The 19,453-nt window shown below is 37.0% G+C and overlaps 1 protein-coding gene across 1 annotated transcript in view; it reads left to right on the forward strand.

Annotated features, from left to right (window-relative positions):
* Positions 1-19,453, forward strand: part of pard3ba (par-3 family cell polarity regulator beta a) — a 187,171-nt gene that overhangs the window by 59,485 nt on the left and 108,233 nt on the right. Inside the window, 5 exon segments of the mRNA XM_058773173.1 lie at positions 2,120-2,206; positions 7,535-7,660; positions 10,163-10,617; positions 14,917-15,056; positions 15,386-15,511. Coding sequence (XP_058629156.1) covers positions 2,120-2,206; positions 7,535-7,660; positions 10,163-10,617; positions 14,917-15,056; positions 15,386-15,511 — 934 coding nt within the window.

The raw sequence follows: 19,453 nt of genomic DNA on the forward strand, positions 1-19,453 counted from the left end.
GGATGTAATAATGAACATAGCAGTCATCATTTACTCCTGATATCTGAGCCGCTGAAGACGCAGTGGATTATGTTTGTTTTTGAAGGGAATGCACCCCCGATCTACCTAAATGCGTTTGTTCACGCGAATCATTCATGATCCAGCCTCACCTACAGAAGAAGCGAGTGTAAGTTTTTAAAATTAATTTTGCAAATCGCCTTACCTAATAATGTGCTCGCTAGCAAGTTTCACGATGAATGCAGCTAAAGTTTACAGCCTCTCAGAGAACTGTGCGTCACCCCACAGAAGAGTGGGGCGGGGTGAGCAGAGCTCATTAGCATTTAAAGGAAAATGCAACAAAAGGGGTTGCTGTGAACAGAGCTGTTTTTGATTGGTTAAAAGGGTGTTGTTTTAGACTACCATTGAGAAATTTTAACCAAAGTATGCTAGACTTCTCATTAAGACCCTAAAGAATCATATCATCTTGTGGAAAATGGGCATCCAAAGACCCCTTTAATTTGTCTGTGTACTTTTGTTTGTGTGTGTATTTGTTTAATTATTTATTTACCCACTTAAAATATTTATTTTATTTAACATTTTTTTTAAATTTCATTTTTTTGTTTTAAATTTCTTTCTCAATCACATACATTCATCTGTTTGCTTCCTTAATATTAATTATTTTTGTTTGTGTTTGTGTATGTATGCATGTATGTATGTACAACCCGAATTCCGGAAATGTTAGGACGTTTTTTAAATTTGAATAAAATCACTTTCAAATCACATGAGCCAATGTTTTATTCACAATAGAACATAAATAACATAACAAATGCTTAAACTGAGAAATTTTGTAATTTTATGCACAAAATCAGCTGCTTTCAAATTTGATGCCTGCTACTTGTCTCAAAATAGTTGGGACGGGAGCATGTTTACCATGGTGTAGCATCTCCTCTTCTTTTCAAAACAGTTTGAAGACATCTGGGCGTCGAAGTAATGAGTTTATTGCTTTTTCAGCCTTTTGTTGCCCCCGTGCCAACTTTTTTGAGACCTGTAGCTGGCATCAAATTTGAAATGAGCTCATTAGTGGATAAAATGAGCTCCGTTTAATCATTTGTTATGTTCTCTATGTTCTATTGTGAATAAAATATTGGCGCATGTGATTTGATTTGATTTAGTTTTCATTTTATTCAAATTTAAAAACGCCCCAACATTTATGGAATTCGGGTTGTATGTATGTATCTATTTATTTCCTTATCCACTTGGAATATTTTATTTTATTTTATTTGTTTAGTTTAATTTAGTTTAGTTTAGTTTAGGCATTGGGCATTATATAAAACAACATCAGTTTAACAGTACATTCCCTTTACAATAATTAAATTGGACATTTTTAAAGTTTTACCACTTCAAATCTTTTATTTCATTTTTTATTTTATATTTTGTATTTTTTGTTTTAAATTTCTTTCTCATTTTCACATTTATCGGTGTGTTTCTGCATTGTCAAGTACTTGTGTGTGTTTATGTATTTATGCATGTACTGTATATGTATGTATGTATGTATGTATTCTTGCAGTCCAATTTTTTTGACTGGCAGACAATACATGGTGAAAACCTGTATACTTTGATTGCGAAACCTAAGCTATAACAAATTTTACTCTTTCTTCCAAAAACACCTTAGCATTAACATAACCACTCACAACACCCTTGCAACCACATAGCAAACACTTAAAACATCATAATATTGTTGTGGCGGGATTTGCATGGGCAAACAGCACTCAAATTTACTTTAGTAAATATACAAATCTAGGGTATCCTATGTGTATTTGTTTGTGTTTCAATGTAAGCATAAGGTCAGAGGAATGTGATTGAACACTGTAGCGTTACACACACTTCGAGAGCTCTAGACCTGAGGAAATGATGCAGGTGACAGGAGGAGCACTCCATTGATATCCAAGACAGTTCCCACCGTAATGGTTTTTTGGCTTGTCATTTTGACGTGTGACTGTTGTTCAGCTAATGTAATTGCGTTCTGCTGAAAGTTTCCACTTCCAAAATATATTTTTCAGTTTGTGGAAGTCGTTTTCCTTTTTTTCTGCCAAGAAAAATGCAACTAACCACCGTGACTGTTGTGTTTTTCTTACTGCAGCAGCCTCACACGGACGGTGGATATTTCTGGAGACCTTGGGCCTCTGGGCATCAAAGTCATATCATACTGTTCCTCACTGAGTGGAAGGTAAAACAGACACACACACACACACATGTTCGTTTTTGTGAAAAGTGGGGACATTCCATAGGCGTAATGGTTTTTATACTGTACTTACTGTATGTGCTATTGCCCTACACCAACCCTACACCTAAACCTACCCCTTACAGGAGACTTTCTGCATTTTTAAATTTTCAAAAAACTTCATTCTGTATGATTTATTAGCTTGTTTACCCGTGGGGACCTCAATTTAGGTCCCCATCGTGACACGAGTCCTCATGAGTCTGTGTTTTAGGGGTGTCCCCGACTAAGGATTTTCATAGTCGATTTGGAATTTTCGAATCTTGCCGATAGTCGACTGATAGTCGAATCATATGTTTTGGGGGCGGGGCAAAATACATTACCAAGAGTCAAGTCAGACATTCATAAATACTGTCGTTAACACACAGGGAAAATGTGTAATGGACGCCTCGCAGATACAAACGGAGTGAATAATGATTTATGTTTTGATTAAAAGATAGTTAACATTAAACGTCAGCGAAACCCTAAGAATTCACAACATTTTTTACAATAGTGCTCTCATTATAACGTTATGTATATGACAGTTAGGCTATTAATGTTCTGCATTTCTGTTTTGAGCTGCACGTGCTGAATGACCAGTAGAATAAAGCATTTGATACAAGGTTTTTAAATCAATGGGATTTAACTCATTTATCTCATATAAAATACGCTTCAGTATTTATACAACATAATTATATAATAATGTTAATATAACAACTTATAGGCTATATGCACAAAACGCCCTGATGCATGAACGCGTCTGCGCGGCTCTGAACTCCTTTTGTGGACACGTTCTTGACGCAACAACGTGCAGAAACACGGGAACTAAACTCTAAAAATTCACAGCGTTTTATTATAATAGTGTTCTCATTATAATATTATGTGTATATGACAGTCCCAGTCATAGTCAATAATATTCTGCATAGTTGTTTGTCCTGCTCGCGCTGCGCACTGAAGAGATAATCACTGTTCAATAAAGCACTTTACTGCAGCGACTCAACCAAATGCATCTTATACGAGATAAATAATATATACACGATATAAATAAACCGGTTGAAATGTTTTGAAATCACTTGTATCCTACCTGATCGAAAAAAATCCAGTCTTTCACTCTGCGCCAGTTTGAGTCTTGTTAAAGTTTTAAATCCTTAAAGCCAAGATGCTCCTCTGTCGGTCACGGATTATGGAAAGTGAAACTTAAATCTATGAGGGTGGTTGGATTTATTCACGCTATTACGTCCGCTAGGGGTAAGACGCAATAAATAAATAAAAAGGAACCAAGAGACTTCCGGCAGGCCGTCAGACCAAAAAGAACCCAAACAAAATCACAATAAATAAGGTAAATTTATTATAAGTTACAAAAAGGGAAAACCACCAATTAGTAGTCCTCCTTAAGGGACCCACGGTCCAACCAAAGATAACATTTAAACAATACAATATCGAAGAAAATAAATAAAGAGAAAACAAGAAGGAATCGAATGGTATTTTTCGTCAGAGAGACCCAAGGCCAAAATAACAAACACAACCAAGCTAATAAAGTAAAACCACCATATAAATAACCTACCACAAAGAAAAGAAAAATAAATACAATCAACCTAACCTAACTACTCTTAACATAAACATCATAAAAAGGAGATCCAAACAAAAAGGCAGGTCTCTCCTACATTTCTACCATATGCCAAACTAAACCAACGATCAAATGAAAACACTCAACAAAACACAATTTTGGTCTGGCGGCTAGCAGGAAGCCTGGAGCAGTGCGACCGGCCCGAAGTCACACCGAACACCTTCTGATGATCGGAAGAGGCATTTTAAAGGAAACCGCCAGCTGGTCACCCAATTACCACTGATAGGCGGCAACCCTCAGCAAATCAGCGGCGATCTGAAACTCAAAAAGAAAACATCCAACAGAATACAAATTATAAAAAAAAAAAAACATCATAACGTAACAACGCACATTAAAATATTTATTTAAAGCTTTTTTTCTTTTCAGATTCTTATTTACAGCATTATCATAATAGGCTGTATATTAACTTATTGGGAGAAAACTGTTAGTTCTATGTGAAATCAGACACTGAGCACCCCCATATAGACAAAATGGCATGATCATAACACCCCGCGAATATTCGACTCTGAGATTGGGAGTCGAATCAGGCTCCTTGAATCGAAGCATCGAAACGTTGACTATTCGGGGTCACCCCTACTGTGTTTATTCAGGTTTAAGTCCCCGCCAGAATAGAAAAACAGGTACACACACACACACACACACACACACACACACACAGACAGACAGACAGACAAACACAGACACACTCTTGCATGATAATGGACCATGAGATGCACTGTTGTACAAATTGTGCTGTCGGGTTCCCTCTCAATACTTAACTCGTACTGCGTCGCTAGGCGCTTATGGGGAAAAACTCCTTTTTCTCCGAGGTACTTTTCAATCACGCAGTGTAGTTCGTGCAGTGATAAAAAAAAAACGAAAAACGCTATGGCGGTGAAGCCCACCAAAGCCCTCCAGAATGGGCGGGGCATCTGGCTATATAAGCGGGCATTTCTCCATAGGATATCAGATCAGTTCTCCTTCAGTGACAACGATCATCATCCATCGCTGACCTCGGGGCTGTTAGGACCCACCGTCGAGGGATTTGCAGAGCGGTTTACCTTCGGGCTATCCCTGGCTGCTCGCACTTTTACGAAGTGCATAGATGCGGCCCTCCCCTCTGAGACAGGCGGGAGTCCGTATCCTGAATTACCTCGACAACTGGCTCATTCTAGCACAATCAGAGGCTGAGCTAACAGCCCACACGTCCCTCCTCTTCAGCCACTTAGAGCGACTGGGACTCAGGATCAATTTCGCCAAGAGCTCTCTGTCTCCCAGCCAGCGAACTTCGTTCCTGGGAGCAGTTTTCGATCCTGCAGGTAATCAGATGAGTTCGGGAATACAAGCACAAGGTGCTTTTGGTGGTCCCGCTCTGGAGGAACCAACTTTGGGTTTCAGAGCTGTTTCAGCTGCTAATAGCAGCACCGTGGCCCATTCCCCTGAGGCAGGACCTCCTCTCTCAGGCAAACAGAACAATTTGGCACCCCCAGCCAGAGCTGTGGGCTCTACACCTCTGTGCGCTCAATGGGAATCGGTAGATCTCCCTGAGAATTTCCTAAATACTATCTCACAGGCTAGAGCCCAGTCTACGAGACGCGTCTATGCCGTTAAGTGGTCTGTTTTCTCTGCCTGGTGTGCATCCCATAGCGAGGACCCATCTACGTGTGACACATCAGTGATATTGTCATACTTACAGGAGCTGTTGGACAAGGGCCATTCCCCTTCCACGCTCAAAGTCTATGTGGCAGCTATAGCAGATTTCCACGCTCCTATAGCAGGACAGTCGGTGGGCCGGAACAACCTAGTTGTCTGTTTCCTAAAGGGATCCAGGAGGCCTCGTCCTGGGCATGGTCAAGTGGTGTGTCCATAGCAGACATCTGTATGGCGGCTGGCTGGGCCTCGGCGTCCACTTTTGCCAGGTTTTATAACTTGGACGTTCCGGCCTTACAGGCTCGGATCTTATCTGCTTAAAGGGGCACACACCTGTATAAGGCGGTCTAGTTATCAGGCTTTGCCTGACTCTTGGGAACGCTCTTGGCCCTGTTACCAGTGCCGAGGCTGTACACATGACCGTTGGAACGATTATCAAGGCTGGGCTGACCTCTATGAGTTCATCCCTCTTGCCTCCTGCAGGGCTCGCCCTGCGCATAACTTGGTCCCTATGAGCCTCTGTTGCTCAAGGCCAGTTTATATCAGTCGTTCCTCTCCATGGCACGACGGGATTGTATTTGTTCCCCATAAGCGTCTAGCGACGTAGTACGAGTGAAGTATCGAAAGGGAACGTACTCGGTTACTTGCATAACCTCGGTTCCCTGAGATATGGGAACGAGTACTGCGTTCCTTGCCGTGCCGTGACGCTGCATGACTCAGCGAATGTATATATATGTATATATATATATATATATATATATATATATATATATATATATATATATATATATATATATATATATATATATATATATATATATATATATGCAGTGTGTATATATATATACATATATATACTTATATATATTTATATACATACTCACTATCTAGGGCATGTGTGCATTACTTAGTAGTTTCACTTTCATAATATCAAAGTTATTAGTCAAAAGTGTCCCATTCATGTTCGTCCATAAACATACTCACACACTTGCAGGAAGTAGCTAGGAGAATGGCTCTTTCAGACTGCATGAACGGGTCAAAAGTTAAGTGCTCAGGGCAAGGACACACACGTGCTCCATGACAGGAAGTCCTCCCTGGGTGGACGCTGACATGCTTCCTGTTGTTGGGGCCTGTGCGCCCTGTTGAGCTCCGGATGGAAACAGACCCTCTCTCTGTAGGTGGGCAAACCTGTGTGGTGGCCTGGTGAACTACTCGTTAGGGTGTGTAAGTCTCAAAGGAAACCCTAAAGTCTTAAAGGAAGTAACAGCAAATGAGATCCTGTATTTAGTTAATTTTCCCAGTAATCACAAAATTGATCATTGAAAGGGTTGTCTGGAAAGATCTGTTCTCGAAAAAGAAAGAGGCTAATTTCTCCAGCATTGAGAGACAGTTCAGAAAAAAAGTTTCTAAATTATGCCTGATATTTTCATTACAATTATTATAAAAAATATTAAAACTACTTGTTTATTTTTTTATATACTTTAGCGTTTATCATATACCTTTTTCTATTTTCCCCACTTTATTTTATTTTATTTTATTTTATAATAAATTATGGACATACTGTATCTCCATGCATATCTCCATATCCTCCAGTATTTTTTATTTCAATATTTTTCCCCAACATCTTGCTTATAAGTGTTGGACATATCTCCAGACATATTTCTGTTTTTTAATCAACCGAGCATTTATTTAATTTAATTTAATTTAATTTAATTTTTTAAGTTTTTTTTAATAATCCGAGTATTTATTTTATTTTTATGACATTTGCTTATGTTTTAGGATTTAAAAAAAAAACTTTTCAGTTTTTTTTTTAAATATTTATATTATTTTAGATAATTTACATAACCTCCCACTGCATCTGGCGAACAAGCAAACCACTAGGCCACAGTTCCACCACCATTTTATTTTGTGTACTAGCAAAACTACAGACATTTTATACAAGCCATTTTCAGTTGGAATTCTGCTACTTATGTACAATTATCTTCAGTTACTTTCTGAATGTCCTTCCCTGACTGAAAGCTGTTTGTTGCCTGTGTCATCAGGGCTCTGGGTCTAAATATCCGATCCATCGAGAAGAACAGCCGCTCTGAACGAGAGAGGATCTTTGAAGAGGACGAGTGCATCGTGCAGATCAATGACACCGAGTTAATAGACAAGTCCTTCGCTCAGTGAGTGTCTGACTCTTTCATCCGTCACACTTTCATTGTTGTCATGTGGATTACTAATCGTCCGCCTGCTCTCTTTCTCTCCACTTCATTCTCTTCTTTCATTATCCGTCTTTTGTGTTGTTTTTGCTTTCATGTGACTGTTCTCTGTCCTAGTCGCTCGTAGCGTGCAAACACAATTGTCCCGAACCTTTTGTCCTCCTTGTTATCTATCACTCTATCCATCCTCTCTCATTTTCCTCACCTTCTTGCAGAGTTTCAGTGCTATAACTTTAACGCAACAAAAGAGAATGGTTTTCTCTTGCCACAAGTGTGGAATTGCCCTATTAAGTGGCATCCGTGGTATCGGACAGCCTTCAAAAGAGCGTCAGATTAAACGAAGTGGCACTATTAGAGGAAGAGTTAGAGAAATGGCTATGAGAGTTAAAGGTTTTGAAGTAGAAAAGAAAAAAGACTTCAATCAAGCAAGTCAATTTTACATCTCCTGAGGCATCCTGAACTGAACTCCAAAAAGTTTAACACATTTAACACAACATGAATTGATCCATTTTTTCTTCTGACATTCGCTTTTAGTATTGTTGGCCATTAATTGTCTGTGTGTTTTCAAAATGTTTGTACTTGTACTTGTTGATAACCATTTGAAAATGTTATAAAATGAATGTTTCTAATCTAAATTTGATTAGATTAGTCATGTTTTAAGTCATGTTTAGACATTTAATTTGGCATCCTTCCTGACTAAAGTCTATTCAGTTTTTAATATTAAAGCATTTTTTTGCCGCCCAAATTAAAGCATCAGTTTTTCGCTTCTATAACAGTAATATGATTGTTATAGTTAAAAAGTAAAAAAAAAAACTGTTGTCTTGCTGTAAGAATTGTTTTGATTATTAGTATTAATAAATTTGTCATATTTCTATTCTCAGCATTAAAAGCATTAACTTATGTGTTGCAGTGAGCTTAATTAGTGATTTACAAGCTGAACAAATTTGCGTGTGTGTTGTTGTAAAACCGTGAATGAAGCATCAGAATTTGCGTTATTGATTTCACGAACAATTTAAAATGGAGCGATTCAGTTCTAGTGATTTTACTGTGGTTGATGTCAGCATAGTAATTATAAAAAAAAAAAAAAAACTGTTTTACTCCATTAGGAACAAGACACTCAACTGTGGTAAAATCTGTAATGCACCACCAAAAGTTTAGTTTGACACATTTAACACAGCTTGAATTGTGTCAAATGGCCTCTGCTGTTAATAATGCTATCCATTTGATAGGTTTTTATAAAATAAAATTCTGATTGGATTAGCCACCTGAAGTCATTGTAAAATATGATTTATGCAAATGTAGCTGCATATCAATTGGATGTCATTAGCGTAGTGCCATATTTAATTTTATGCAAATGAAAATTGGACCGTGAGGGGCAACTAATCAGAAATTCCTTCTTTTTCAATTGTGTTGTTTGAAATTTGGCATCTGTTCTTACTAAAATCCATTTAAATTCCAAATTAAAATGACAGTATTTCACATATATGTGACCCTGGACCACAAAACCAGTCATAAGTGTAAATTTTTTCGAAATTGAGATTTATAATAAATAAATAAGCTTTCCATTGATGTATGGTTTGTTATGATAGGACAATATTTGGCTGAGATAAAACTATTTGAAAATCTGGAATCTGAGGGTGCAAAAAAATCTAAATACTGAGAAAATTGTCTTTAAAGCTGTCCAAATGAATTCTTAGCAATGCATATTACTAATCAAAAATTAAGTTTTAATATACTTACGGTAGGAAATTTACAAAATATCTTCATGGTACATGATCTTTACTTAATATCCTAATGATTTTTGGCATAAAAGAAAAATGGATAATTTTGACCCATACCATGTATTTTTGGCTGTTGCTACAAATATACCCCAGCGACTTAAGACTGGTTTTGTGGTCCAGGGTCACATATAACAATCTCAATGCCATATAGATGGCGTTAAAAAAAGAAGAAGTTTATTTTACTTGTTAGTATTTATAAATTTGTCATTTCTATCATTGGCATTAAAAGTGACAAAAAAAGTGAAAAAGTGGGCCTGATTTGTAAAATACAAGCTGAGCGAATTTGTTTGTAGAACTTTGAATAAAGTGTCAAAATTTATGTCATTCATTTTGCAAACGTCTTACAAAATAGAGAGATTCCATTCCAGCCTATTGAATTTCCATTTATTTTCCATCTATTTTCGAAATGCATCTTAATGATCTTATTGTGAACTGTAAAATCTGTAATGCACAACCTTTCTTGGCTTATTATTTTAACACAATCACACTAGTCTGGTAATTTCCAGGCTGATCTTATGTAGGAAGATGTGATTCCCAATGGAAGTCCTTGAGGGGAAAAGCCTCTTGAATGGTGCTAATGGAGGAGGCTGCTGAGTCTTTAAAGCACTGAACGCTTTTGTATTCATGTTATCTACAAATGTGCATTACAGAATAGTAAGACATGGTTTCGCTGTTGATGTTTCAGGTCTCAAGAAGTGTTTCGCCAAGCCATGTCCTCGCCCACCATACATTTGGAGGTGCTTCCTGTCGGCAAAAGGCTCCTCTATGAAAAGAGCCTCATCGGGCAGCTTTTCAACAACACCGAACCAAGCCCTGTGGTCCCTAAAGTCAAGAGTCCTTTCTTGGTTCATAAGCTCACTCCGAGCAACACATCAACGCCGCCTCCAGAGCCTCCTGCATCACAGACCCCACCCGTATCACAGACCCCACCCCAAAAGGAGGAGGAGCTTCAGCCTTCAAGACACACCCCTGTCCAAACGGACCATCACAGAGCCACGCCTTCTCCTCCGGTCAGCACGTCACCCACCCTGAAAGATGGCAGAGAGAGCCCCGCCCCCAAAAAGACCCCTGCCCTCGTCACGCTGGTTAATATGATCAACAAAAAGCCTGGGAAGAAAATGAAGATCGATTTGAAGAAAGGTAAGCTGGATGTGAAATCAGATCAATACCCATTGAATTAAAAAAGTTTTTCACTCAAAAATATATCACATTATGCACATAAAATGGGTTGCAAATAGGCATGGGCTAGAATGAGATTCTGACGGTATGATAACCTTAGATAAAAAATATAACGGTATTGCGATTACAGCTCTAAATATGATATTTTTAGATGTCTGGGTAAAAAACAACAAAGTTTTTTCCACTGAACACAGTATATTTTATTTTTAAGAAACATATAGAACATTTTGGAACAGTAAACATGTCAGGCTAAATAATTAAAATAAATAATTGAATTCTTGTTAATTAAATTAAGTGCAGTCACTTAAGTGAGCCTAAACCTGCAGCTCAACAATAATGCAGTCACTTAATCTAAACCCACAGCTCAATAATCAAAAACAAATCAAAATATAATTTCTATTAAAAAAAAAAATGCAGTCATTAAACCTGCAGCTCAACAAGGTTTTTGGAGACATGCTCACTTTCTACACATTCGTCTTTCAGTCCAAGTTATGAGCGGTGAGGTACAAAGATGTGTGCACATACACATAAGGAGAGCGCGAGTGTGTCTCACACACTCACACTCTCACACACACACACACACACAGTGGCAAAGACACCTGAGAGCCAGCAGTTTGTTTGTTTTTTAAATGATGTGATTTTGAACAGATGTAATCAATGGCAGGGGGCTTAAAATTACATACGTGATACCAGCTAAATTTAATTATTGTACTAAATCGCAGAAACGTAGTACTTTAGTCTGCTATTCCCCGCTCTGTGAAGTAACGTGAAGGAGGAAACCAGTTGACATTAGCTAGTTAATTAGCCATGTTATCTGCCTTGGTCGCAAGCCAAATAGTATTTATTTCAACACTGAAACAACCGGCGAATGGGTCTCTGTCTTGATCGAGGGTGAAAGAGGGAGAAATGAAGACGACACAGATATATCGTTTGTGTACGACCTGGAAAAAACTGTGCATACCGCAGGAACGGTATAACGGAAAATTTTAGTGTTTTTGAAACCGTGAATTTTCCAAACCGCGGTATACCTTGATACCGGTTATCGTCCCATGCCTAGTTGCAAATGTCATTTCATGTTGATTTAAAGTTTGAATTGTGGAAACTCTGTCCAGTTGACCAGAAGGTGCCGTCATGAGCCCTGAGATTTAACCCATGTCAAATCTGCTGCATAGCAACGTCTGTATGTGTTCTTCTCCCTTTTTTCCTCACCTTCTTTATCGCTCCTCTAAGCTGATTGACAGCTGCTATTGTTTAAAACTTTAATGTCAGGTGCTCTTCTGGGACTCGAGATTTCATCATTTGCCATCTTTAGTATGCTGGATAGGCCGCTATCCTCTATGACATCTCTCCCTCAAGTGTGTGTGAGAGAGAGAGACAGAACAATTCTCGGCTTCAGTAATCACACGTGTCCCTGCGGACGAGAGACTTGAGGGAATCGCTTTCTTAGCATGATTCTTTAAGCCTCTTTTTTATTTTTTCTCTTATTGCGTTCCTGGGTGAATCTTATGAAACCTGTCAATAATATGTCCAGGTCATATATCAGCCCAAAATCAAAGTAAAAAAAAAAAATAATAATTATATATTAGTGCTGTCAAACGATTAATCGCATCTAAAATAAAAATAATTTGCTTACATAATATATGTATGTGTGCTGTGTATATTTATTATGTATATATAAATACAAACACATGCATGTATATATTTAAGAAAAATTTTATGTTTACATATTAAATATATTTATATATAATATAAAATATAAGAATGTAAGTATATAAATGTATATATATGTTTCTAAATATATACTGTATGTGTGTATTTATATATACATAATAAATATATACAGTACAGTACACTGCACATATATTGTGTAAACAAAAACTTTTATTTTGGATGCGATTAATCGTTTGACAGCACTGTGTATATATTTATGTATATATATTATATAGCAAATATATATAGTGTATTATAGTATAGTATATATTATATATAAATAGATTCAGTTTTTCTCATGCGAGTGTCATCCTTTCATTGTGACATTTCATGACAAATAAGTATATTTTCCCAAATGATCATTAATGTAAGAAAATATAATTTTCTTTACCACCCAATACTGTCCAATACCAGTAGCAGTACAATAAAATAATAGTATCGTGTTAAGGATGCATATTTATATATCTGCTAGGCAGTGAACTGCCTTTAATTTATACTAATTTTACAAAAAAATAAAAGAATAAATAAATAAAAATAAATTATTGTAATACTTAATTTTACTAGTTTAAAGTTTTACTAGATCTAAAGTCTAGATATTCTAATTGGAATATATATATATATATATATATATATATATATATATATATATATATATATATATATATATATATGTGTGTGTGTATATATATATATATATATATATATATATATACACACACACACACACACAATAAATTCTAAAAATAAATATTAATTTTAATGTAATAAATATAAAAATAAATTAATGCAGTAAATATAAAAATACAAATATTTATGCAATGAATATCAAATTATATATACACATCTATGCAATAAATATACAAATAAATGTAAAATATATATTTCTGAATTACAAAAATAAAAAATAAACATATACATTTTTTTTCCTTCTAGTGATTTTTGGGTGAAATGTGACCCTGACATGTTTCTGTGATATTCTCTCTTCCATCTCTTTTCAGCTTCCCTTCATCCAGTGCTTCCACTTCCTCTAATCACTTTTTTTCAGACCACACCCTTTGTCATTGTTTCTATCGCTCCTCTTTCACACCATCTCTCTCTCTCTCTCTCTCTCCTCATCCTGTATCCTGCTCTCTGCATCTCTAGTCTCCTGTAGATGTGTTCACGTGTGAAATTAAAGTGCAGAGCTGTCTAATCCCCGTAAGGAAACATTTATCAACATGCAGGGGTGGAGACGGAGGTGTTCAAACCTCTGCAGAGAAACCGACAGCTTAAACACAGGTTATCAGTCCGGAGTGCTTGAAAGCTATTATCAGCGTACCGTTGACCTTTTGACCCGATCTTGGATCAGATGAGCTTGAGACAGTCGGCAAAGATCTATGAGGGTCATAACAGGGAACTGCTCCTTGTATGCTATCATTAAATTTAATATATGTGTTCTTGGCATCATTTCCACCATCTTGCTCTCTAGACATCAGTATACGCTTTTGGGAAAAAAAACATATTCATAGTCAGTAATTTCTAAACCAGATTTCAGTCATAAGAGTGACATTCTACTGACTGGCTACTGGCTTTTATGAAATTTACAAGTAATAGATATAGAAAATAATGCTATTGGAAAAAGTGCACTGAGGTTTCTTTCGTGTCAGTTACAGTTTAGAGAACAGCCTCAAAAATTCAAATGTTCAATGTCTAATTGTTGAATGCAAAATTGAATTGAAATATTTGAATTTTGATTCTGAGAAGCCTTTTAAATTGAATTTTCAATGGCAGTTTTCTTTGACAAGAAACTTTAAATTTTAAACTTTAAAACAAAAATTAAAAAAACTTCCAATGCAACAAACCTTTTTATGTAAATTTATGTAATAATTAAAAAATTTAAATTATTCATTGCTATGTAAGTTTTTTTTTTTTTTAATGTGACAGGCTTTTACAATAGATTTTTATTTGATTTTATTTTTTATTTTGATTGTACATTTTCAATCTAAAGGCAATGTTACTTTTTCTTTGCTAGTCTAACAAACAAACAAAAAAGACCAACACAATATGAGCTTTTAAATTATGTAATTTCAACGGGCATTCCAGATTCGACTTCATATCCAATTACATTTACACCTTTATTGGTGAAATTTTCTCATTGCATGGTGAAAATGATCAATTCACATGGTATGAATAGCATTGAAAATCTAGGGCAATATTCCTTACTGTAACTAGATGCTTATGATGTTAGCAAGTCTTCAGGACATTGTGGGATGGATTTTAGTAGAACAATTATGTACTTTTTCAGCATGTCATGTTTTATTTGACACTGCAGTGAGTGTAACTGGGTGTAAATGCAAACACACTATTTTGGTGACCGAAACCTTAGAAGAATGTTATTTTACATCATGCAGCAGGGTAAAATATGCTCAGAAGTTAGTGTAGCTTTTGTTTTCCACACTGCTGAGTATACAACACACTGGTGAAAATGGCAAGAATACCATTTGTCTGGTTTTCTGGTTCACTGGTTCATTAAATACATGCTTAATGTTTCTGGCCTTCCTCTGTCTGCAGGTACGGAGGGCCTCGGATTCACCGTGGTAACCAGAGACTCGTCCCTTCATGGTCCAGGACCCATTATGGTCAAGAGCATCCTGCCCCGCGGAGCTGCTGTTAAAGACGGACGGCTCAAGTCTGGAGACCGTATCCTGGAGGTATTACATGCATCCTGCGTCAATGCAGTCATGAGAGTGCAACCTGGAAAATGCAAAATCACAGCTTATTTATAGGACATTAAATTATGCTATTCCTCTCCCGCCAGTCATGCAATTAAAAGGTATTGTTTTAAATGCAATTTAAAGATATTGTTTCAGAAGGCTTAATGCATCCTTGACGCAATTAGGCCAATTGTCTGTCTTGTATTGCACCTGGCCGTGAGATGGAATTAACACTGACATGTTTTCCATCTGGGCACAATGGAATAAATGGAAATTTTGCTCTCCGTTTTGACGGTTACAGGAAATAGCTTTCTCTCTTTCTCTAGGTAAATGGAGTGGACATCACAGGACGCACTCAAGAGGAGCTGGTAGCTATGCTCCGAAGCACCAAACTGGGAGAAACCGTGTCTCTGGTAGTCGGAAGACAAGAGGAGTTTTTGCCCAGAGAACTGGTAAGACTATTGCCAAACTTCAGAGTGTAACAGAAATGCACAGTACCTTAAATTTTATACACACACACACACACATAATATGTGAAATAAAATGGATAATAATAATTCATAAATTGATATCTGAATACAAAATAAAATTTTGTCTTTAAAATTCTGACTAAAAATATGTATGCATGCATATTCATATATTTATCTTCTTTTAAAATCAAAATATTTGAATAGCAATGAAGTTGATTTAAAAAAAAAAATATTGGTGTATGAATATCAATTACAAATAATTGCATTTTTACACTTTGGAAAAATACACACACACACACACACACACACACACACATATATATATATATATATACAGTGGGGCAAAAAAGTATTTAGTCAGCCACCAATTGTGCAAGTTCTCCCACTTAAAAAGATGAGAGAGGCCTGTAATTTTCATCATAGGTATACCTCAACTATGAGAGACAAAATGAGAAAAAAAAATCCAGAAAATCACATTGTAGGATTTTTAAAGAATTAATTGGTAAATTCCTCGGTAAAATAAGTATTTGGTCACCTACAAACAAGCAAGATTTCTGGCTCTCACAGACCTGTAACTTCTTCTTTAAGAGGCTCCTCTGTCCTCCACTCGTTACCTGTATTAATGGCATCTGTTTGAACTCGTTATCAGTATAAAAGACACCTGTCCACAACCTCAAACAGTCCAACTCCAAACTCCACCATGGCCAAGACCAAAGAGCTGTCAAAGGACACCAGAAACAAAATTGTAGACCTGCACCAGGCTGGGAAGACTGAATCTGCAATAGGTAAGCAGCTTGGTGTGAAGAAATCAACTGTGGGAGCAATTATTAGAAAATGGAAGACATACAAGACCACTGATAATCTCCCTCGATCTGGGGCTCCACGCAAGATCTCACCCCTAGTGGACCTAGTGAATGACCTGCAGAGAGCTGGGGCCAAAGTAACAAAGGCCTCAAATCCTGCAGTGCCAGACGTGTCCCCCTGCTTAAGCCAGTACATGTCCGGCCCGTCTGAAGTTTGCTAGAGAGCATTTGGATGATCCAGAAGAGGATTGGGAGAATGTCATATGGTCAGATGAAACCAAAATAGAAACTAAACTTGTCGTGTTTGGAGGAGAAAGAATGCTGAGTTGCATCCAAAGAACACCATACCTACTGTGAAGCATGGGGGTGGAAACATCATGCTTTGGGGCTGTTTTTCTGCAAAGGGACCAGGACGACTGATCCGTGTAAACGAAAGAATGAATGGGGCCATGTATCGTGAGATTTTGAGTGAAAACCTCCTTCCATCAGCAAGGGCATTGAAGATGAAACGTGGCTGGGTCTTTCAGCATGACAATGATCCCAAACACACCGCCCGGGCAACGAAGGAGTGGCTTCGTAAGAAGCATTTCAAGGTCCTGGAGTGGCCTAGCCAGTCTCCAGATCTCAACCCCATCGAAAATCTTTGGAGGGAGTTGAAAGTCCGTGTTGCCCAGCAACAGCCCCAAAACATTACTGCTCTAGAGGAGATCTGCATGGAGGAATGGGCCAAAATACCAGCAACAGTGTGTGAAGACTTACAGAAAACGTTTGAGCGCTGTCATTGCCAACAAAGGGTATATAACAAAGTATTGAGATGAAATTTTGTTATTGACCAAATACTTATTTTCCACCATAATTTGCAAATAAATTCTTTAAAAATCCTACAATGTGATTTTCTGGATTTTTTTTTTTTCTCATTTTGTCTCTCATAGTTGAGGTATACCTATGATGAAAATGACAGGCCTCTCTCATCTTTTTAAGTGGGAGAACTTGCACAATTTGTGGCTGACTAAATACTTTTTTGCCCCACTGTATATATTCACAATAAAATAAAATATTTTTAATCTTAAATGCATATATCAAGTATTATGCATGTAAATATTATTTATTTATAATTATTTGTAACTTGTCATATACTATTTGTGTTTTAAAAAATTAATAGTACCTCAAATTACTTATTTTCCAGTCATTTAGCCTTTTTTTTTTTTAAACCGACGGATAATAAAATGGGCCAAAATGTCTCATAGACATATATTCTAGCACTTTTATGGCTATATTATTCAGACAACCTTACAAAACCCCAGCAGTGCCCTCCTTTACATTGAAAGTGTTGAATCAGCTTGTGACAGGAAGTTGTGCACACGACACAGCGGTTTAGGAGGAAGCCTCGGGCCAATGCTGGTCCATCTCCTCTCCCAGATGTTACACACGGTGTGTGTTGATCGCTGACCCCTTTCAAAGCGTCTCTATTTTTCTTCTAAACATCAGACCCCCGTTAGAAACCAAACAATGAGTAAAACCACGATTGTGGCGCCCCTGGATCCCTCATCACAGGAGGAAAGACCACATCCCTTCATTGTGTCTCTGTCTATCCTCAGTTCATTTGCACTGTAGTGTCTGCTCATCAAAGGCTTTGGGTTTAGACGGGTCACCTACACACACATGTACGTGCCTGTGTTATGTGAGGGCTGCCAAACAATTCATAATAATTGTAACAAACAGTCATTTCTCCCATGCATTACTTCCTCAATGAGGTTTTTGATGTCTAAGATTGTACATATCAGGCCAGAACTTCTCTATTAATCAAATTCCCTAGAGCATTATAGATAATATTACTGTTGTTATTGTATTATTTTATTTATAATAATATATATTGAATTTGAAAAAGAAATACAAGTAGTATTGTATTTCATTTTTATTATATATTAATTATTATTATCATTTATTTTTATTGCATAAAAAATTGTTACTTTGCAAAATTAAAACTCATGCATGGTTAAATTTGGGGTTTATTTATGGATTTAGCTGCTTTGTACTTTGTTAAATCTTTGCTGTCCCAGATCTGTTCAAGAAGAGCAGCTGTATGTCATTGACACTGACTATTATTGGACCATTAATTCTCGTTAGGCACAAAAAAACGTCATAAAGAGCTGCACTGCAGTATCTATTCACAGAGAAAAACCTCCTCTATTTTTCCACCCTATTCAAATTCAAAGTGGGTTAGCTGTGCCACTGCTTAGCCAGGGTAAATTACGGCAGAAATGCAACGGCAGGCAAAAGGAAAAATGACACACTCGGGAGAAATATTTTTTCAGAGAATGGAAGAGTATGAAAACATATAATGACAGTGTTGAGTAGATTTCACCATCTGCCTTTTTAGAGGATATGAGAGTGTGTGTGTGTGTGTGTATTTATTCATATTACATTCCAACCAATGAATGCCTCCAAACCTGAAATACCCTCCATAAACACCCACCTTCATACAGTTTCTTTAACCACCCACTGTCAGCACAAAATATACCATCTTAATTCCCAAAGGCAGATTTGGCTAATGATCAGCCATTAGCAAAAATAAAGCATCTTTTATAAGAGTCTGCTAGAATCCAGCAATGTTAATCTTTGGACAGGAAACTAGCTTGCTAGCTTGCACCATAAATGTCCATCCTGTTAGCAGCTACATGGTGTCCGTCTGCGTGATGGATCAGTCTGTGTGATTCGTGTTTGGAGATCGTTGACAGAGTTAAAGTCTTGTTTTTCTGACTGAAGCCTTTTGGGATCTGGTCACAGTGACTAGACATCCTGGATGTGCGAAAGCTGGTGTCGCCGAAGCGTCCGGCCCTGCTGGAAAATCCAGCTAAAACCATCTTACGGTGTTTAGCTAGTTTCTAACTGGCACAGGATGGTCCTCAACTGGTTCAAGCCGGTCTAGATCATTGGTTGGCCACTTGAAGTACTTGAAAGAAAACTGTGGCACATGCTAATTTTATTATTATTATTGTTATTATTTTCATTTTATAATTTTTTTATAGTGTTACTAGATTATTAGCCAATGAGGTGAACAAGGAGATAAAAAATAAATATTCAAATATATATGTAAATGTGTACTAATTATACTAATAGG

This window comes from Onychostoma macrolepis, chromosome 01 (assembly GCF_012432095.1).
Source record: "Onychostoma macrolepis isolate SWU-2019 chromosome 01, ASM1243209v1, whole genome shotgun sequence".
Taxonomy (NCBI): Eukaryota; Metazoa; Chordata; class Actinopteri; order Cypriniformes; family Cyprinidae; genus Onychostoma; species Onychostoma macrolepis.